Here is a 22,404-nt window from a genome sequence, read left to right on the forward strand (position 1 = left end):
ACAACCAAGGTGCACAGTGACATCTCACTCTGACAGGTAATGCACTGTAAGCTTTTTGCCAAAAGCATAGATGGTGAACACCCTGCACCTCACAGCCCTGCCATCCACCAGCAGGACCAGACGAGCAGCTGTTCACCAGAGCTGTAGAAGAGCGCTTTGGCCAGTGAGGGGAGCCAGCGGGCTGCACACATGGCCCTGAGCTCCATCACAGCTCTCCATTTCCTAGAAACTGTCTTTCTTAGTTACTACAAGAGGCCTGCATGAAAAGACAGAGCTTTAAAGGCGATTAGCTACAGTGACTATGTTTTAACATGACTACAAGGACACATCTCACACATAATCATTTTACATGAATTTGAAGATATTTATTGCATTCTAGTTTTTGGTGGAAAAAAATGTAACATACATTTATTTAGCACAACCTTGTGAAATACACAAAGCATGACTGAATAAGCAGCATCTTTTCTATTCCTAGTCCACTTCTGAGGACCATCATGAACTGCTCCACGGTCATTAAATATTTCTTGAAATAGTTGGGGCACCACGTTGAACATTTATTAATTTTCTCCTCTCAGTATAGGCAACAATTCACCATTTTCTTTTAGTTCCTAAAAATTGAGAAAATCCATATTATGTACAGGTAACAGAAGTAAACAATTACAGCTTGCATTTGTGTCTGAAGAAAAAGGAACCCACTGGATTACACCTGCATCCTTCCAGAATTTGCTGTAAATCCCATGCCAGAAGAACTGAAAAGGCTCAGTGCTAGAGCCCTTGCCTCCTTGCCCAGCGTGCGGCCTGGGTCCAACCCCACCACGGATGAACACTTACACGGACCCCTCACTCGATGGGGCAAAGGAAATGTGCACAGAGACTGGAGATAAGAATTGGGCACTGCTCAGTACTCTCACTCACCAAGACCCAGAGGTGCACTGATCATACAGAGGACAGTGCTTGCATTACAGCCCACACACCCTCCTGTTTACATACAGATAACAATGCAAACACCATGCTATGCTGTCCACAGTATCATTTAGGGAACTGTGACAAGGAAAAGTTGGTACATGCTCAACTGGTTGACTGCATGTGCAGAGCCCACAGGTGAGAGTAGACAGAGTTGACGCACACTCAGTTACAAGGCTGGAGTCTTCTAAGCCAACAGAGTGTTTAGCATTAGCACAAACAGCAACTGGAGCAAAACAAGACAAAGCTCTAATCAAGCTATATCACTAAATAAGGGCAGCAAACAACAATGTGTTAAGCAAGGCTGACAAAAGCAGCAGTGTGAGGCTGAAAGTCTACAGGAGCAGCGCTTGCACTCCCATTCTCACTGCCCCTCACGATCCAGTCCATCTACTTCCTGGGAAAAGCTGCAGGCCAGGGAAATCCCACAGACCAGAAGCAGCCAAGATGCCCAGTGAACTGGGCACAGCTGTGCAGGAGGCTCTCCTGAACCAAGGAGATCAAGGCCAGCCTAGACAGCACAGCAAACTTGTCTCAAAGGCAAACAGGCCCACAGGCCAAGGCACAGGGCTCCCAGGAGGCCGTTCATATTCAGGGCATGGTCGACATTTGCGTGCCTATTTTTCAGATTGAAAACTTGATTTAGCCATAAACTTCAAATGTGACAATAAAGGGTGACCTTTCCTATTCTACCAGCTTTAGTGATGTAACACTTGTAACATTTCAAGCAGCATAAACACGCGTTAACTCATTAATAAAATCATTAAAAGGGCTGGAGAGATGCCACAGCAGTTAAGGCGCTTACCTGCAAAGCCTAACGACCCAAGTTCAATTTCCCATTACCCACATAAAGCCAGATGCAGAAAGTGGTACATGCATCTGTAGTTTGTTTACTGTGGCTAGAGGCCTAGTACACCCAATTTTCTCCCTCCCTTCCCTTCCTCTGCTTGCAAATAAATAAATAAATAAATATTTTTTTTAAAAAGCTATTACGTTAAACATTTTTTTTCTTCCAAAAAGAAAGACCACTTAGTAAGAAAAAAGCTTCACTAGCTGGCTTCAGAAGTGACATCACACTTGACACACATGGCAGAGACAAAGCTCACAGATGAGCTGGAAGACAAGGAGCTCAGGACTGATTAATAAACTATGAAAGAATGTGCTCAAACGTATTGACCAATGTAACTAGAAGTAACACCACTTACATGACCTGTTTTCCATTTAAAAAGATAAGAACTGAAAGAAACCTCTTCCCAAGACAGCAGGAAGGTCTGAGGGCAGTCTCTGGCCTCAGCAGAGCCCTTATCAACAAGCTCAAGTTCAGCACCCTTCTACTGAACCCTCATTGCCATCCTCAATGCACGGGCCCAATGGGCTGCAGTGGGGGGAGCACTTAGGTTTTCAATGCTGCAGCTTCCTTTACAGGCTTGTGCCTGGCAATAGGAATGTGTGGAAGGCAGCAAAAGAGGAAGCACATGGGGCCAGTAGTAGTGGCAAACACACCCCAGGTTCTACACATTCCCTACAGACAAGTCATGTCCATTTAAAAGACGAGTTAACTTGAAGCAAGCAGAAGTAAGTACCTTGAAGCCTCTGATCTGTCAAATAACCACTTACTCAGCTCCAAAAATATGCAGAGCACCATAAGGGATTCAGAAGTGTGTGAGACCAGGTGTGGTGGCCCACAAGTGCAATCCCAGCCTGGGAGGACATGTAAGATGAGGCACATGGATTGGCCATGACTTTGAGACCAGCCTGATATACACAGGGAGTCCAGGGCAGGTGGGATTAGAAAGTTTAAGAAACACAATCTTGGCACCTGCTGGTCAGCCTGCAGACACTGTGGCAATGGCAAGGCCACAGGGCTTACAGGCCTGCTACTCGGGATACCCACCACCCTCTTTACCTCCCCTCTGGGCACCTGAGTGCAGGTGAGGGAGGCAAAGCAAAAGCACAATAGTTACAGTAACAGAAAAATGGAGGGAGGCACACAAAAATTCTAGGAGCAGATGTTTGGCTAGAAGAACTTACACATGTACAGGAGAGCTGGGCCCTTAAGAACAGAAAAAAAAAAAAACAGATTTACTAAAAAAAGGGTAAGGAAAAACAATAGGTTAAGAAAGTCCAAAGGCAAGGTGACAGGGTAAAAAAGGTGAAGGGCAGGAAGATGGGGCAGCTGTGTGGGACCCAGAAGCTCACCTAGAGTCTGCACTCATTTGGACACCCAGCTACAGAGAACTCTAGCTGGCAGGTGGCAGAGAGCTGAGCCTCTTGAGGCTCAGAGCAGCAGGAAAGATGAGACATGAACACAGAAACAGAAGAGGCCAAGTATAAGCAAAAAAGAAATAGGTCAGAGCCAAGTACGGTGGCACACACCTTTAATCCCAGCACTCCAAAATAAAAAGGTTGACCCCAAAGTTTCCACTCAACAAGACTTTATAATCTAAAACTGTCTCCATTTCTGAGGAAAGCAGATGAAGCGCCCTCACCTTCACAATATCCAGTCCTCCAACAAGCTCGCCCTTCACATATAGCTGAGGATAGGTTGGCCAGTTCGAATACTTCTTCAACCCTTGCCGCACCTAAAGAGACCCCAGGAACCATGAGTCCTCCAAAGAGATCTGTGACTGACACAACAGACGAGACAGACACAAGACTTACTTCCTCATCCTCTAGTATGTCGAATGTTTCATAGTCAACACTGCAAAAAGGAGGAAACATTGTAACAGGAGCAGTTTTAAACAAAAATCCTATTACCTGCTTCATGTTTTTAACACATACAAGCAAAGCAAAGCACTGCTAACAGAACACGCAGTGAAGTAATACAAATGACTCTTCACTGCTTAACCTTGGCAGGCATCAGAGACTAAATCAGCCAAGACACAAACCACATGGAGTTTTCTGTGAAGACATGGCTACACCAAAGCAAGTGAACTTTTGTTCAACAGTCAGCCAGCCCAGCCTCCACATTCCAGAATGGGTAGAAGGGGGAGCAACCTTGAGGCCATGATTATAGTGATTATTCCCTATAGAATGTCACAATGGGGCTAGAGGGGTGGCTCAATGCTTGAAGGCACTTGCTTAAAAACATGTCAGCCTGGGTTTGATTCCTCAGTACCCAGGCAAAGCCAGATGCACCAAGTGGCACATATGCATCTACAGTTTGCAGTGGCAGGAGGCCCTGGTGTGCCTATACACTCACTCTCCCTCCCTCCCTCTCTTTCTCAAGTAAAAAAATAAATAAAAAATGTCACATGATCTGAAGAAATCAATTGCTGTTTTCAGTCTCTCAAGTTGTACCTCCAATCTGGCCCAAGAACTGTAACTTCCCCAGTAAGCCAATCTATTTAAATCTATGATTAGAACACAAATTATACATCTTTAGAAGCAGCCTTTTTTTTCCAGGTAGGGTCTCACTCTGGCCCAGACTGACCTGGAATTCACTATGGAGTCTCAGGGTGGCCTTGAACTCATGGTGATCCCCCTACCTCTGCCTCCCGAGTGCTGGGATTAAAGGCGTGCGCCACCACGCCCGGCTTTAGAAGCAGACTTGATATAAGAATTATTCAAACTTAGAAAACCTCAACAAACCCTGTGTCACATATGCATCTGTGTATATAGCTGATTTAACCACAAGAACCTGTCCCAGAGTCCCAGGTGGCAGCCTCACGTGAGGTACCTGCGTCACGCAGGGAACGGCCTGTGTGTGGAATGCCTCAGGGTTGCACTCTCTTCAGAATGTGCTGTTCTTGACACAGACTCTTAAAACCTAGCGCATTCTTCCTGCGAAGTTTTGTCTTTACTCGTGGTGAGAACACTGGCCACAAAATTCTATGTGGGTCTAAGTTAAAGCAATCCAAAAACTAATAAACAATATGAGCCAACAACAACCAAAAGAAATAATGTATAAATAGGCTCAAACACTAAAACTAGAAAGCTCGGGTGACAGAACTGAAAAGCTGAAATAATACTTGAGTATATAATTTGAAAGTGAAACTTACATACCCGGTACTATTCAGTATTTCCAGAATTTGTTTGCTGAATCCACATTTTGCTTCCTAAATTGAGAAAACAAATTATTTTGTCTTTTGTCATAAGCCCACTGGCGTAGCCATGGCTGAGGCACTAAGGAGCAACTGCATAGCTGCTGCCACCTCAATTCCTGGTACTTCTCTACGTCCCTTCTGTATGCAGCAACCTAGGCTGACCAAATCCTAGACAGGTGACCTAGACTGACTCTGGTGCATACCTTGTAAAGTGACCTTCTGGGCTTATAATCTCTGTGGTCAAAAAGTTCTTCTAAAGTGGGTGTGGGGGTACATGCCTTTAATTCCAGTACTTGGGAGGCAGAGGTAGGAGGATCACCATGAGTTTGAGGCCACCCTGAGACTACATAGTGAATTCCAGGTCAGCCTGAGACTCCACCTCAAAAAACCAAAAAAGTTCTAAATCAAGCCTCAATTTTCTGCAGACTTACTGGACTCCTAACAGAATTTATGCAATGTGACCCCAATACAATCAGCCTTTGGAAGTCACCCCTGGGGGGGGGGGGTGCGTCACTCACACTGTAAGCCAACATTCTCATGGCAGGTGCCACAGAGCCCCAAGCAAGATCTACACTGTCTTCACCTGCATGACTTCTTTCCAGGCTTCCAAAAAGCAAAGTGCTGAGAATAAAATCTGCTTTCAACCACAAAGGAAGAAAGTGCTACTTTCCCATTACTGAGAATTACTAACTTCCTGTTTACTTTTAGTAACAGCAATTGCCCAGTCAAAGCACCCAAGTCCTAACAGTGGTTCCAGCCTGTTCAAATTATTAACATCTTCCTCATCACTTTCATTGTACATTAGCTAATTAGTTACATTAACAAATGGGTTTCATTATGTCGCAATATTAAGTTCCACACTTAGGGCAACCTGATTCTTCAAACAGCTCAGTGAAGTATTATTACATTCATTCACAAAATGGCAAAGAGAAGCCCTGGTGACTGTCAACTTCCCAGAGTGGCTTGTCTAACACCTGGGGCAATTTCCTCATTCTATCAGCCTCAGAGCTCTATCTTGACAAGAGGGTCAACTCTGCCCAGCTTTGCCTCCTTGAACTGACTGAGAATTAAGTTAACAGAAATTCAACTGTTAGGAAACTGCAAATACATGGAAATGATAGAGAAGTTTTTGGAAATTACCAGTCTAATCCCAACCCAGAAGATACTTAGTTTTGCTTTAACTATGAGTGTAAGTGATCTATCACACTTGCTATTCAAAATGATGAAAAATCAATTACTCACAAGAATTGCTCATCGTTTTACTCATTCATCAAATACATACACAGTGAGTGCAGACCATGGCCAGGGTATATTTCCCTGTGGACACTCCCACAACTGAGGGGCAAGAACCCAGGACTAACAGGACCTGGCCTTTGGGAACACCCTCAGACCAAGGGTGATGGACACAACTCTGGGAACCAGCAGCAGTAGCGGTGCTGACCACTTCAGCTGACAAAGTTTAGCAGCAGAAAGAAATGCACCCTGCTGGGACGCTGATGATAAAGTCAAGCAAAATGTAGATTACTTTGTTTGATCTCCATGAGTGCCAATTAAAGCCTGGATAACTTCCTGATACCACCACAGATTCATTAGCTAAAGCTAGGAAAAAGATTTAACTGTCCCCTTGTTGCAGATGCTAGCATCAAAAGAAATTACAAATAAACCATTTTTGGTTCTTTACCTGCTTGCTTCCTTTCATAAAGAGCATCACAGAAGCAGTATTTGTCAGTACTTTGAGCCTGAAGAGAGAAAATTGACATGAAATGGCTCAGCGCAATTATTAAACACCACTTTTGCTCCGCTTCATGAGTAGCATGCATATTTGAAGGATAGCAGGATGATAGTTCACAGCTTTGAGTGGTATTAAACAAGCAAATGCACTGACATTTTCCTTTATTTCATTCTCTCCCTAAGCCACTGTAAAACACAATATGGCTTTTTAAGGCAACAAATGTTCCTTCAAGTTGCAATTTAAGCCCATCAACTCACAGCACTAAAAAAAAAAAAAAAAAAAACAGCAGCCAGTTCAGTAAGGAGTTGTTCAATAGGCCTATACACTGTGCCCATCTCAGTCTCCTGGCAGGATGTGCACCTCCCATCATGGTGCTGCTCACTGCTCTGCCCTCAAGGCACTCACACACAGGGCAGGACCACCAGCCACACCTGCTACTGAGATCAAATGTATTCACTGCTACTTCACACTTCCTGTCTAACAGCACTCTAACTTGTTGTCAGGAATGCAGGCCACCTGCATTAGAACTGGGATCAGTCAGTGTGAGGACAGTGAGTCACACATCATGCTGTGGATGAGGTCTGGCTCCCAATCTCCTTCTAGAATAAACAGACCACACACAGTAGAGGATGAAAAGCTAGCTGCTCAAGAAAACAGCATGACAAACAGGACACTAGCCAACACCACTCACCAATGACCAAACTCCTAGGATCCAGGGCACCATAGGCCACTCTGCTGTCAAAATACAAGTCAGATGTCCACAATACTCACTTTCAGCACTTTAAGCTGAGACCTGAGATATTCCCACTGTGGGTTCCTATCTAACTCTAGCCAGTTTTATCTGCTGTGCTGCTTCTACCACTGGGTGAAAAGAACTGCTGAAGAAAGGAGCAAAGAGCAGTGAGAGGGAGGAAGAGACAGTGTGTGAGAAGCATGGCCAGCCTCAAGACAGGCCTCCGCCTTGTCAACAGGCCATGAGGAAGAGCAAAGATGAAGAGAAGCAGGATCTTGGGGGGGGGGGGGTTGTGGCTCAAGGTTATGATAAGCTCTGACTAAACACTTAGGAACTCAAAAGGCTAGATGGCAAGGAAATCACAAAGCCAGGAACAACTAACTACAAAGGTCTGCTAGTCTGATGTATTTCAAGATACAATCTTTTGTTTTAGTATTCTATCCACCTACTTGAGACAGAAAGGAGAGAGAGAGCAGATAGAGAGAACAGGCATACACAGGGTGGGTCTCCAACCACTGCAAATGAACTCCAGACATATGCCCCACCTTGTGCACTTGGCTTTAGGTTAGCCCTGGGGAATCAAACCTGTGTCCTTAGGCTTCGAAAAGCAAGCACTTCAACCACTAAACCATCTCCCCAGGCCAGGATTAACTCCATTTAAAAACTCTATTCATTCACACAGCCATTACAAGAGTCCCTATGTGTCTCCATGACAAACTCCCTAAATTTCTACAAGGTTAACTTCCAAAGCAGACCTAGAGACCTTGTAAAGAATCGGCAGGTTCTAGAACTCTAAAATCTGCTCTAACTTAAAGTTGTCATGGTCACAGGGCAGCAAGGACAAGAGGCCTGCTGGAAAGGTGATGCAGAGCTTCCACTCAGTACTCTCACATGCAGGACCATAATGCAGCCCTGAGACCACACACTCACAAGGGCACCGTGCTCATGCCAACTAGCTGGACCTGAACCATAAGGACCCTGGCCCCCACACTCGGAGGGAAGCAAAGTATGATCCACCACGGAAACAACACAGCTCTGCAGCCCACGTGTCCTGCATGGCCATGAAGCTGTACTAAAATGTCTCCAGTTCACGTCAGTCTCCCAAGTTTCCATGACCACTTTGACCCCTTAGATACAATCACAAATCCTTATTTCTGCATACAAAGAACAAGGCAAAACCTAAGGACTTAAAAATCCTTTTCAAATGCCCATTAATATACTGTTGGAAACTTTAGAACACTTACCTTTCCTCTAGTTTGGGAGCTTTGGGACAAATTGTATCTAATTCTTCAGATGCCTCTAGCTCCTGAAATGAACACAGACACATTTATTATAACCCAAGTCACCTTGATCAGTCCCACATGTAAAGTCCTGACAATCAGCTATGCAGAAATAGTTTTGATTCCAGCTTCCTTGTAAGAAATGTAGAGGTCCATAAGAAGTATGTGTTTCAGATTACAACACTATAACTGCAATTAATTCCTTCAGAGTGCAGAACTCTAACCTTGACTATGTCAAGTCCTCCTATGAGTTCTCCAGAAACGTAGAGCTGGGGATATGTGGGCCAATTGGAGTATGTTTTGAGGCCCTGTCGAACTTCTTCATCTGAGAAGATGTCAAAACTGCTAAACTGAATATTATGTTTGTGAAGAATTTCCACCATCTGCTTACTGAAACCTGCATACAGAATGAGAAAATAAAGAACTCAGACTCTCACACAGTTAGACATGAATTCAAAGTATCTTGTGAACACTTAATGCCCACCCCCATTTTAATCTGATTTAATTAGCATAGCTTCACAGGATGTGAAGAAAAAGTATGTTCTAAGGTCTTCAGCCATACCTAAGGAGATATGACAACATGCATTTTTTTGTTTGTTTGTTTACTTTTATTTATTTATTTGAGAGCAACAGACAGAGAGAGAAAGAGGCAGAGAGAGAGAATGTGCGCGCCAGGGCAAGCCACTGCAAACAAACTCCAGATACATGTGCCCCTTGTGCATCTGGCTAACGTGGGTCCTGGGGAAGCGAGCCTCGAACCAGGGTCCTTAGGATTCACAGGCAAGTGTTTGACCGATAAACCATCTCTCCAGCCCAACAACATGAATTTTAACAAGCATACATACACATTGAGATATGACAACATGCATTCTAAGGATAACTATGAGTTTTAAAACCAAGATCCACGTGTACACTTTAAAGTATTGTTCATTTTGTGTGCATGGGGAAGAAGTTATGGTCAAGAGGGAAATCCTGAAGCTCTAACACCTACTCCATACATCCACAGCAGACACAAGACAAAACCTTCCCAGCCACCTCTTCACACTTCCTCCCATTAAGGGAATGACCTGGAAGTCTGCACAGCACCCCCACCCCCATTCCCAGAGGCAGCCAAAGTTGGGTGAAGGACATTCAAGGACAGTTATCTGTAACCACAGCTTGACTATACAGAGGCCACATGTGTGGTCACAGCTACCACTGCACTGTATCCTACCAGGTGCCCAGTCCTCACTATCCCTAATAAGCCCAAACAAAAACACAGGCACCTCTCTCCTTCGGCCTACAGTGGGTGTGCACGCTGAGTCAGAGCCATCTTCTCTGTCACGTGTGGACTGTCTACCACAGTGGGTGTGCACGCTGAGTCAGAGCCATCTTCTCTGTCACGTGTGGACTGTCTACCACAGTGGGTGTGCACGCTGAGTCAGAGCCATCTTCTCTGTCACGTGTGGACTGTCTACCACAGTAGGTGTGCACGCTGAGTCAGAGCCATCTTCTCTGTCACGTGTGGACTGTCTACCACAGTGGGTGTGCACACTGAGTCAGAGCCATCTCCTCTCTCACGTGTGGACTGTCTACCACAGTGGGTGTGCACGCTGAGTCAGAGCCATCTCCTCTCTCACGTGTGGACTGTCTACCACAGTGGGTGTGCACGCTGAGTCAGAGCCATCTTCTCTCTCACGTGTGGACTGTCTACCACAGTGGGTGCGCACGCTGAGTCAGAGCCATCTTCTCTGTCACGTGTGGACTGTCTACCACAGTGGGTGTGCACGCTGAGTCACAGACATCTTCTCTGTCACGTGTGGACTGTCTACCACAGTGGGTGTGCACGCTGAGTCACAGACATCTTCTCTGTCACGTGTGGACTGTCTACCACAGTGGGTGTGCACGCTGAGTCAGAGCCATCTTCTCTGTCACGTGTGGACTGTCTACCACAGTGGGTGCGCATACTGAGTCAGAGCCATCTTCTCTGTCACGTGTGGACTGTCTACCACAGTGGGTGTGCACACTGAGTCAGAGCCATCTTCTCTGTCACGTGTGGACTGTCTACCACAGTGGGTGTGCACGCTGAGTCAGAGCCATCTTCTCTGTCACGTGTGGACTGTCTACCACAGTGGGTGTGCATACTGAGTCACAGCCATCTTCTCTGTCACGTGTGGACTGTCTACCACAGTGGGTGTGCACGCTGAGTCACAGCCATCTTCTCTGTCACGTGTGGACTGTCTACCACAGTGGGTGTGCACGCTGAGTCACAGCCATCTTCTCTGTCACGTGTGGACTGTCTACCACAGTGGGTGCGCACGCTGAGTCAGAGCCATCTTCTCTGTCACGTGTGGACTGTCTACCACAGTGGGTGTGCATACTGAGTCACAGCCATCTTCTCTGTCACGTGTGGACTGTCTACCACAGTGGGTGTGCACGCTGAGTCAGAGCCATCTTCTCTCTCACGTGTGGACTGTCTACCACAGTGGGTGTTCACGCTGAGTCAGAGCCATCTTCTCTCTCACGTGTGGGCTGTCTACCACAGTGGGTGTGCACGCTGAGTCTACAACCATCTTCACTGTCATATGCACGGACTTTCAGTGGTGCCAGCGTTGTCCTCATCAGTGTCATAACCTGACACCTTCTCTTCTAAACCTACCTACATCCTCAAAGGAGGTAAGATGATTTTTTTTAAACAATAATATAGTGAGAAATTTATGTTCCATGATTTTACTACACTTGAGACACAGTCTGTTTCTGCACTCTTGTGACATTAAAGTCTGACATTAGAATATAGAGATTAGGCCTGGAGGGATGGCTTAGCAGTTATGGCCTTTGTCTGCAAAACCAAAGGACCCAGGTTCAATTCCCCTGAACCCACTTTAGCCACTGCACAGTGGCTGGAGGACCCAGCACGTCCATTCTCATTCTCTCTCTTTCTCTGACAAATAAATAAAAAACTAAAAAAATAAAAATAAAAATAAAGAATATAGAGACTAAACCTGCCTTTTGTTAACCTATTAGTCCAGGCATATAAGGATAAATTTTCTTTCGAGAAGCTAAATCCTCTTCAACACTTGGCTACCTGCTCCCTTATACTCTGTCACTCTCAGCAAATGTTCTCATAATTCACTGGAAAATACATATTTTTCAGGTTCCGCATCAGCAAATATTTTTAAACCAAATCAAAACATTAAATTTAGCCTAAAATTAACTGCAATAGGTTTTACTTGATATCACCCAAAGTGAACTTACTATTAATGCACAGTTCTGCATCTGAGCGCCCAATACTCTCCTGACCTGCAGTTGGTTGCGATAAAGCCCTGGCATTTACTTGTGTAGCATGTAACTTGCTTTTCCTACAACTCAAGTGTTAAGTTCATGTACAGCCTGAAGTAAAACACTGATTCTGAAATTTTCTCATTCATCTGGGAGTTCATTAGTAAACAGCTAACGGCTGATTGCTGATGGTTATTCTGTTGCCAATATACTAACTCATTTCTACTGTAACTGGCTGAGAAAAAGCTTTATTTTAGCTTTAGGCAATTACATACAGACTAGAAAGATTGATTGGCAGTGTTTCATTTTTAAGGGTTAACATGGCAGACTGGAAATGTTATGCTTAAGGATAAAATAATAAGGCTTTAGTCTAACAAAATACTTATACGTTTTTGAAGAAAATCACATGTACACAATAGAAACGCTTCAAAGTAGAAAAATCACATTTGCCAAAGAATCACCATTTCTATTTGCACTTGCTTCTGCTCCTGACACGAGTAGTGAGCCTAACCACCGCAGTCAGTGCCTGCTGCTGGCACCCTTCACACACTCTTCAGTTTGCACCCGAGGCTGTTGGCTACATCTTTAGCTATAGGTACGAGACTCTTGCAGGGACTTAGCTGTTCCAGGACTCAACACTGTCCAAAAAGAGAAACATCTTAGTGCCTCCAGAACCTCTTCTCACACGTAAGCACTCTAGCTCAAAAGGAGGAGGTAAGAGCGGGAGTAGGGAAGGAGTTATGGTCTGTACCAGATCTAGGGTAGGCAGGCAAGCTCTGGAAACAGCCATCCTGCTTGCTGGGATGAAAGGCATTCCACCACTGACTTCCAACAGAAACCAAGCACAGCTCTCCTCCACCACTGACATCCAGTACAAACCAAGCACAGCTTTCCTCCACCACTGACATCCAGTACAAACCAAGCACAGCTCTCCTCCACCACTGACATCCAGTATAAACCAAGCAGCTAATGGTACAAATGTTTTCAAAAGCAGCTCTGCAACACAATCAGCCACTTGAGTTCATAGATGTTTTTATAAAGGGGCTTGCTATATACATTTCATTCACGTGGCAACAGGGCACAGAAACAACCCTCCACTTTACATACTCAGTCACCCAACAGCAGAGGTATTCTCATAGGAATGGAGATAGAAGGTGAAGAGCATGTGCAGCAGTGCACACAGAAAGATACACAGCATCAGCAGGCCAGGGGAGGAAGGAGGGAAGTAGTCACAGTGGAAACGTGTTCCAGCTGATCCTAAGTAAACATTTCACTAACGACACTTCATTGAACAGTAAAATGATCTCGACATGGAACAAGAAACCAACATGTGAGGAAATAGGCTCAATAAAAATGTAATTAAGGACTAGAGAGATAGGTCAACAGTGAAGGCGCTTGCCTACAAAACCAGGGGACCCAGGTTCAATTCCTCATTACCCACATAAAGCCAGATGCACAAGGTGGTACATGCGTCCAGAGTTCACTTGCACTGGCTGGAGGCCCTGGCATGTCTATTCTATCTGCCTCTTTCTCTCTCAAATAATAAACAAATAAATGTTTAAGATGTAGTTAAGCAGTACATAGTGACTCAAGACTGTAATCCTAGCACTTGGGAGGCAGAAGTAGAAGTTCAAGTCCAGCCTAGGGCCTAAAGTGAGTTCCAGACCGGCCTGGGCTACAAAGACCCTTCCATTAAATGAATGGGTGAATAAAAATAAATACAGCAAATGTCATTACGCAAGTAATAAAGAAGACTGGAGTGGTGGCTCAGCAGCTAAAGGTGCCTGCTTGCAAAGCCTGTGTTCAGTTCCCCAGTACCCATGTAAAGCCATACTCACACTCTGTCAAATAGTTTTTAAAACACACAAAATAAAGAATAAGACAGCCTCTAAAGAGAAGTAACTGTACTGCTATATGTTATGTATCAGCCGGGCGTGGTGGCACACACCTTCAATCCCAGCACTCAGGAGGCAGAGGTAGGAGGACTGCCTTGAGTTCGAGGCCACCCTGAGACTACATAGTGAAATCTAGGTTAGCCTGAGCTACAGAGACCTTACCTCGAAAAAACAAAACCAAAAAAAATACAAAGGTATGTACCTAAAATCTTTTTTATTCCTTAACTATTTCTTCTATATAAATGGTTACAAAACTATCAGATTGTTCTGATACGTTTGGAATTTTCTTTTTCTTTTTGTTATTTATTTCTTTGCAAGGAAAGAATGGGCACGTCAGGGCTTCTAGCTACTGCAAATGTACTGCAGATACATGCAACACTTTGGGCATCTGGCTATACGTAGGTACTGGGGAATCAGACCTGTGCCCTTAGGCTTTGCAGGCAAGTGCCTTAATCACTGAGCCATCTCTCCAGCCTGAATTTTTTTCTTATTTGTAGTCTAAATGTCATTCAATGTAATATAAAAATGGCTCAAAACATGTCACCAATTTTGTATAGGAAAGTGAAATATAAATTACTATTTCTACATAAGCCAGATCCAGAAAGATAAACTGTAACAGTTTCCTTTATGTGAGGAAATTAGATTTAAAATCATGTTATGTTTGTGTATGTTCCTATTATTTGTGTATAGGCCACAATACAAGAGATCATAATTGATGTGGAAAATAATGCAGGTAATGGAACATGTGGTAAGAAAGCAGAAGGGAGGACTAATTAGGAGGAAGGAAGCCAGCTGGAGAAGAGGCATACAAGAGGGCAGTGGGGGAGGGGAACAAACGAGAACAAAGTATGACACATACATGAAGATGCCATGATGAAACCCATTACTTTCTTTGATAAACAAACACATTAAATTTTTTAAATAACTACTTAAGCAGGGCATGGTGGCACATGCCTTTAATCCCAGCACTTAGGAGGCAGAGGTAGGAGGAGCACCACGAGTTCAAGACCACCTGAGACTACATAGTGAATTCCAGATCAGCCTGGGTAGAGTAAAACCCTGCCGCAGAAGGAAAAAAAAAAATACTGTTTATGCTGGGTGTGGTGGCACATGCCTTTAATCCCAGCACTTGGGAGGCAGAGATAGGAAGATCACTGTGAGTTGGAGGCCAGCCTAAGACTACATAGTGAATTCCAGGTCAGCTTGAGCTAGAGTGAGAACCTACCACGGGGTGGGGGTAGGTACTTTCTAGACTAGGGAGATGGTTAAGTGGTTAAAGGCTTGCAAAGTCTAATGGCCTGGGTTCGATTTCGAAGAACCCATGTACAAGCAAATGCACAAGGTGGCACATATGTCTGGAGTTTGTTTGCAAGATCAAGAGGTCCCATATACCTGCCAATAAATAAATAAAATTTTTATTACTAATAAATATTTTTTAAAGACATAGAACAAGCTATAGACATGTATAAAAAGGCATTAAGAAATTCTAAGTTTACCAGTAATTTGTTTGAAAACTCATGGAATCTGCACTGAAAGGCCCTCCCACATGCTTGGCTCCTCCCCAAAGGAACTGAGAGTACAGGGGCTTCCTGAGCTGTAGGAGTCACTGAGCAGGGCCCACCAGAGCAGCAGGCCCTTGCTTGCCAGTACACCTGCCCCTCCTCTGCTGCCTGAAGACATGCCCAGCTTCCATCCTGCCAATTTCACTAGGTTATTAGGAAAGACTAAGAGAATCCAACTGCTGGATCTCACAGCACTGGACTGACTGTTATGTAGGCTCACCCATGTCCTGGGTGGCTCTACTGCACTTCAGAATGGAATGAGCAGTCCCTCAGACTACTGTGTAAGTCTTCATACTATATAGCACATGCGAAATGACAGTCATGCCTGATAGAAATTAAGATGTCAAAACCAGATGAAGACTGACTACTGCTCCCTTTTCCTGGCTAACTCTAACACAGACCGAGCAAGCTCCATAACACTCAGGTGATGGGCATTGTCTAGCTCAGAAGATACTACCCAGGACATTTTTCAGGCAGAACTATGATATAAAGGATTTATTTTTTCCACCTTTTAAGAAGAAATTCATCATGAAACTTTGTTAAGAGTACTGCTTCACAAGTTAACATGGAATTTGATAACCATATAGGGAAGAATTTAGAATTGCATTTATACTAGAAGCTTGCCTATTTTTATAGTCACACTGGACATGAAGTAATCATATCAAGAGCCTACTCAATTTTATTGCCACCTATCTTAATAAATTCCCTCCCGTGCAGTTGAAACAAATAATCTTAGCGTCTCCACAGAATCATCAAAAAACATTAAGTGCTCAATTATACAGAATAATGCTGCAATGAGCACAGCAAATAGAAAACAGCATAAACCCAACACCAGAGGGTCAGACAACTCTAAAGCTCATGTAAGGACAAAATTACAAGGATCCATGTATACAGAAAGTACATGTGACTCTAAGCCAAGAATCAAGAGTCTCTCAGTTACTAGCAGCTATTTATTGACTGGAAACAATAGCAGAGAGCAAACAAGGCCCTCCATCACATACCAGCAACAAGGAAGACCACAAGCACACAGGGTGGGCATCTCATTTTTTTTTAATTTCTAAGTTGAAAAAAGGAGGCTGTCAAGAAACAAACTACACAGGCAGACAGCAAACCCCACCTGCAACCAGGTGGGTCAAGTCACCTTCCTAGCTGAGAACTTGGGAATATAACAAAGATTCAGGCTGGAGAGATGGCTCAGTCCCTAAGGCACTTACCTGCAAAGACTAAGGACCTGGGTTTGATTCCCCAGTACCCATGTAAAGTCAGATGCACAAAGTGGCTTATGTATCTGGAGTTCATTTCAAGTGTTTAGAGGCCCTGGTGCATCTATTTTCTCCCTCCCCCCACCCATTCTCTCTTCTTACAAATAAATTACTTTAAAAAATAAAAATAAATAAATAAAACAAATCTTTTTGGTTCCACTGTTCCCTGAGTGTATAAGGCACACTAATTCTTATCACTTACATGAGCAACTGGGATTGTCACCTGCCTTACTCTATACACCTGTGACCACTGGCAAGCACACCTCAGGGGCACCATTACCAGCCTCTGGAGGACCCCTTCTGTGGACATCACTTCTTACCGCAGCGAGGTTCTTGAGGTGTGCCCTTCATAAACAACATGCAGGGGGCAGCATGAGTCAGCTTCTTCAGGCGAAGGTTGAGGTCTTCTTTGAGATGCTCATTAGCACTGGGAGGGAAGGAGCTGCTACAAGCGTGGCGCTGAACTTTTTTTGTCAACTCTGGGGCATGGGCACCATCTAATTGGTCGATTTTCTGAGAATTCTAAAGTTTAAATGTCATTTAGAAGACATGTGGCATTCTTTCATCATCACTTATAGTTTAGCCTCTAAGATTATAACAAATACATAGTTGTAGTCACTTTGTAAAGGAATCGATACTGTTAACTGGAGAAGTGAAAAATCTGATTACCAACTGCTTACAATGCATCTCATTTAGAAACATATAATTTTCCCTTTTTTTCTTCTCTTGAGAACAGATTAGGAAAACACTCTGACATTTCAAAGTAAAACCAGATGAGAGTCTAACCTAAAACAAAGAGGATTTCCCCACACCAGCTGGGATGGATCTATTGAGTATAAATGAGGTATTTAGAACGGTGGTAATGCCCATGGGTGCCCTGAAGCACAGATTTGCACCCATGCCGTAAGCCATTCATCAGCCAGAACCAGCCAGATGTTCCCTAACATAGAGGCACACGCCCTAAACATCTAACTTCTACACCTATCAGGGAACAATGGGCTCTACAGCCTTGAGTTTGGATTCCTAACTAGCTCATGAGCCACCTACTGCCCATGGCAAGCAACCAGTGTGTCCTCAGCCTCAGTGCAAAGAGGACACCAAGAGAGGAAAAGCACAAGGCCACCAAACACCTCACACTCAGGGGTCAGGAGACCACTGAGGAATCAACAGATAGTCCCACAACCCGCTAGGAGGGATGGTCCTTCAGACCTCCTTTATCCTTACCTTGAAAAACAGAAAGGTGGGAACAGAACTAATTTCATATTTTTCAGATATTTCAGGAACAGCTTCAGCTTCCAGCTTGAAAAGAAAAGAATCCAAGCTTGATTATTACAAGGTCCTTTTTCTACTTTGATATGTAAATCAGTTTCCCATGCATTATCCCTTCAAGTAGCTGGCATTTTTTAAAGACTGTGGGACAAAAGTTTATGACACATTTACATTTAAATGAGACTCACTGGGCTGGCATGTCATCCACGAGTCTGTAGTGTCAAAACAGGTTCAGAGGTTTTTATTTTGTTGCACATTTCAAAAGATGCCTGGAGGCTGTGAATAAAATTTTTGGTGCACTAGTGACCTAGTAAATTTTCAATCATATGCAGCTACCGCCATATTGAAATCCATAAATCACTGACCCCAGTTATGTCATGATTACAGTGCTTATTTTCTGCCCACAGCAATTCTTGCTGTTTGCTCTATTGACTAATTTCAAGAGGCAGTACATCATGACTGACAGTTGCAGCTTTCTGCAAATTATGAAGCAAAAAGGAGTATTTCTTCAATAAACTATTGATGTCTGATAAATTTTACTGTTAACTCCTGCAAGGCTGCTGAACACTAAGGAAACAGCCTGCTGGGTCACTTGTTCTGGGTCTATCCAAACATGAAGATCCCCCTAAGTAAGAGGACTATACTCTGTCTGATGATATCCTTCAGAGACAAGGTGTGATGTGGACCTGGCACATGGACTTCAAATATATTTAGAAACATACATTCTAAATAATTATAGTGCAATTACTATAAGCTATTTATGGAGGTCTTTATAAACAATATGCTGTGAGGAAAAACACAGGATATATTACATTTTCCTCTCACAGGACTGTCAATTTAATACAAACTTTTTGTAACCAATAAAATCTATATGAACATTATACCTACAGGAAATAAATTTTATTAGTAAATTATATTGTTAAGTGTTTAAAACGTATATACTAAATTTCTCCAAGAGTTAAAGATTTCCACTGGGTCTTAAGTGCAATTTCTACCTGCAGCTCTCCTGTCAGGCTGCAGGCCCTGGAAGGCCAACGACAGCAGCAGCAGCCATTGTCTGTAGCTTGCATCTTCTGTCAGTATGTCTCTCAGTGTGCATTACCTCTTCTCTTTACAACATACTTCCTAACAGCATTTCAATGATTTCCATTGTTTAAAATTTACTTGTGTGAGCCCAGCGTGGTGGTGCACACTTTTAATCCCTGCACTTGGGAGGCATAGATAGAAGGATCACCATGAGTTCGAGGCCACCCTGAAAATATAGAGTGAATTCCAGGTCAGCCTGGGCTACAGAGAGGCTCTACCTTAAAAATATATACATATATTATTTGTGTGAAAAATCTTTCAATCTTAAACTAGCATCTAACTGTCCACAAAAAAAGACAAAGCATTTTGACACACTCAGAACGGTGAAGTGCACCATTCTGAACTGGGCAAAGACTGACTGAGAAAGCTGGCCAGAGGCACACCACACCCACAATGCTATCACCAGCTCATCATTTTCTTTCCTTCAGTGAAAGCTGGGCATTGATCAGGAGATGCCCTCAGTGGATAAAGCATTTGCAATGCAATGCTGAGTACCTAAGTTCAATTCCCCAGGCCCCATGGAAAAAACCCAAAAGCCATGTCAAGCTTCTATAATCCTAGTGAACCCACAGTGAAAGGAGAAAAAGACAGGAGAGCTTCTGAGAAGCTCGAGAACAAAGCAGTGCTCACAGGAATGCACAACAAGAATCCCTTCACGATGGAAGATGAGGACCAAGCAAAAGTTGACCACTCATCTCCACACACAGGCCACACCATACCCACACTCTTACATAAACGTACATACACAATAAATTCATTTTTTAGAAAAATTCCTACCTTTAGCACAATTGGTTTCTAACAAAAAGCAATAAAAATACAAAACGATAAGCAATACTACAAAGAAACAAGATGGCATAGTCTTAAGCTACAGCACATAGGAAGCATCGTTATTCAAATTCCTGTCTGCTTTTCCAACTGGCTCTCTCCTTTCACTCCTTATGGCTTCCTCCTCAGTGATCCCCTGTTGACAGGTCTTCTCAGAAGCAACAGACTTGAACTCATGCTGAAGCCTGAGTACCTTCCCTCAAATCAGCTTCAGAAGACAAAGGCCATGGTAACAGACAAAATGTTCCTCCAGAATGGGGGACATAAGTGAAGACCTCCAGACTTCAAGGTCAACAGAAATCCCAAGACCTCTGCAGAGCTGAGGCTGGTGATCAGTAGAAAGGTGCATGTCTAGGATTTCTGATGCCCTGGTGCAATCCCCAGCACAAAAGAAATCTGAATTCTAAATCTAAAACTCTTGGGCTGGGGAGATGGCACAGTGTTAAAGGTGCTCTCTGCAAAGCCTCTCAGCCCAGGTTTGATTCCCCAGCACCCACATAAAGCTGGACAAATAGTGCATGCATTTGGAATTTCTTTGTAGCAGCAATAGACCCCAGTATACTCACTCATACATACACACAAACAAATACACAAAATTTTTTAAGTGAATAAACCTAAAATTCCTTGGAAACAGGGGATCTAATACAACATAACAGTTTTAAGAGTGAAAAACAGAAAATAATCATTTTAAATTTCTTTATTTGTGTGTGTGTGTGTGTCTACATAGCTGTGTGTGTGGGCACAGCATACATGGGGAGTTCAGAAGACAGTCTCAGAGTGTTTCTCTCTTTCCAGCCCTGATACCAGGTCTCTGTTGCTCTTCCTGCTGCTGCTGCCTGAGAGGTTCCAATTCCCCTGGCTCTAGGATTACAGCCACTTGAGCCACTTATGTGCAACTCTATGTATGCACTGAGCAAGACAGAACTCAGGCTGGCTGGCTTGCTGAGCTATCTCACCAATCTGAAAATAAATCTTTTTAAAGAACTTGCATTCAGAAGAACTCAAAGATGTCCAACAAGAGATATCTTCCATGGACAGGTAACTCTAAACCACAATGAGACCCTGTTTGTAAAGCTACTTGTCTACCTTCAACTTTGAAAGACTCAAAGCAGGTTACATGTCAACCTCAGAAAAAGAGAATGACAGTTTTAAGCATCAAGCTGACTGAAGTGCCAATAACTGGCAGAGCATCATTGGTGGTCATCTCTGTGAAGGTGTTTCATTCAGTAAGAGATGAACTGGGAGTGAAGATTCACCTGCCTGTAACAATGACAGAGCCATCTAAAAGTTAAGGCCCCAGCAGAACACAAAAAGGCAAAGGAAAGGCAAGTTCATGCTCTCAGGCAGCTGAGAAGTCCATCTTCTTTCCTGGCCTTGGAATCCAAACTCCCAAGTTCTCAGAACGTTGTACCCATATTCACATCTGCAGCCCCCACGTGATCAGAATTTTGGCCTTAGACTTGGTTACTTTTCAGGCCTCAGGCACGCAACACAGCACCACCAGCGTCCTTGCTTCTCCATCTTACAGAGGCAGCCAATGGGGCTCCACAAGGACCTCCATAATCAGGTGAGCTGATTTCAGTAATAAATCCTCTGCCATTTATCTGCATTTTCACATATATCCCTCATGCTGTTTGTCTGGAGAACCCCACTTCATACAAAAGTGACTTGCCCCAGCACTCAGGAGGCAGAGGTAGAAGGACCACCGTGAGTTTGAGGCCAGCTTGAGAGTACACAGTGAATTCCAGGTCAGCCTGGGATAGAGTGAGACAGTACCTCGAAAAAACAAAAAGAAAAAAGTGACTTGCAAGACTGCCCAGGACACAGAGCATGGTGGCAGAGTTTACAAACCAGTTTCTCTCTACCATAATCAGGACAGAAAGGTTTCAGTACATGTCTCAGACCAAACATGAGCATTTTGAGGCTGAATGCAGGCAGAATGCCTCTAGAGCACTTGCTTCCTACCCTAGAAGCTCAAACTCTGGGCCCTTCCCATGAAGCGCTGTCTGTGAGAAAGGCAAGAGGAGGTGGGAGACACAACAAAAATCCAGAGGGTTCTCTCTGTTCTACTTCCCTTCTGCAGGGTCAACAGGCTAGCAAGACAGAAATGGCTCACAGCTGAGATCTGCTCTAAGATTAAGCCACATAATGCTCCCTATGTTACATATATGAACTCATCAAATACTGGCAATAACAGCCCTGCCTGTCATTAGAACTATAGGCATTTGGGCTAAAGATATGGTTTAGTGATTAAGGCGCTTGTCTGCAAAGCCTAAGGACCCAGTCTCAATTCTCCAGTACCTACGTAAAACTAGATGCACAACGTGGCACATGCACCTAGAGTTCATTTGCAATGGCTAGAGGCCCTGGCATGCCCATTCTCTCTATCTGCCTCTTTCTAACTCTCTCAAATATAAATAAATAAATAAATAAATGTGCCAGGAATGGTGGCACAATTCTTTAATCCTAGCACTGGGGAGGCAGAGGTAGCAG

General features: G+C 43.8%; 1 protein-coding gene across 1 annotated transcript in view; it reads right to left on the minus strand.

The window, feature by feature from the left end:
• Positions 1-343: 343 nt before the first annotated feature.
• Positions 344-22,404, minus strand: part of Glrx3 (glutaredoxin 3) — a 33,289-nt gene continuing 11,228 nt past the window's right edge. The window contains exons 3-11 of the mRNA XM_004669644.3: positions 17,956-18,030; positions 17,052-17,253; positions 8,979-9,151; positions 8,719-8,780; positions 6,691-6,748; positions 4,969-5,021; positions 3,625-3,664; positions 3,453-3,545; positions 344-608 (exon numbers count right to left, since the gene is read on the minus strand). Coding sequence (XP_004669701.1) covers positions 558-608; positions 3,453-3,545; positions 3,625-3,664; positions 4,969-5,021; positions 6,691-6,748; positions 8,719-8,780; positions 8,979-9,151; positions 17,052-17,253; positions 17,956-18,030 — 807 coding nt within the window. The 3' untranslated portion in view covers positions 344-557. The remainder of the gene's footprint in view (positions 609-3,452; positions 3,546-3,624; positions 3,665-4,968; positions 5,022-6,690; positions 6,749-8,718; positions 8,781-8,978; positions 9,152-17,051; positions 17,254-17,955; positions 18,031-22,404) is intronic.

This window comes from Jaculus jaculus, chromosome 1, assembly GCF_020740685.1.
Source record: "Jaculus jaculus isolate mJacJac1 chromosome 1, mJacJac1.mat.Y.cur, whole genome shotgun sequence".
Lineage (NCBI taxonomy): Eukaryota > Metazoa > Chordata > Mammalia > Rodentia > Dipodidae > Jaculus > Jaculus jaculus.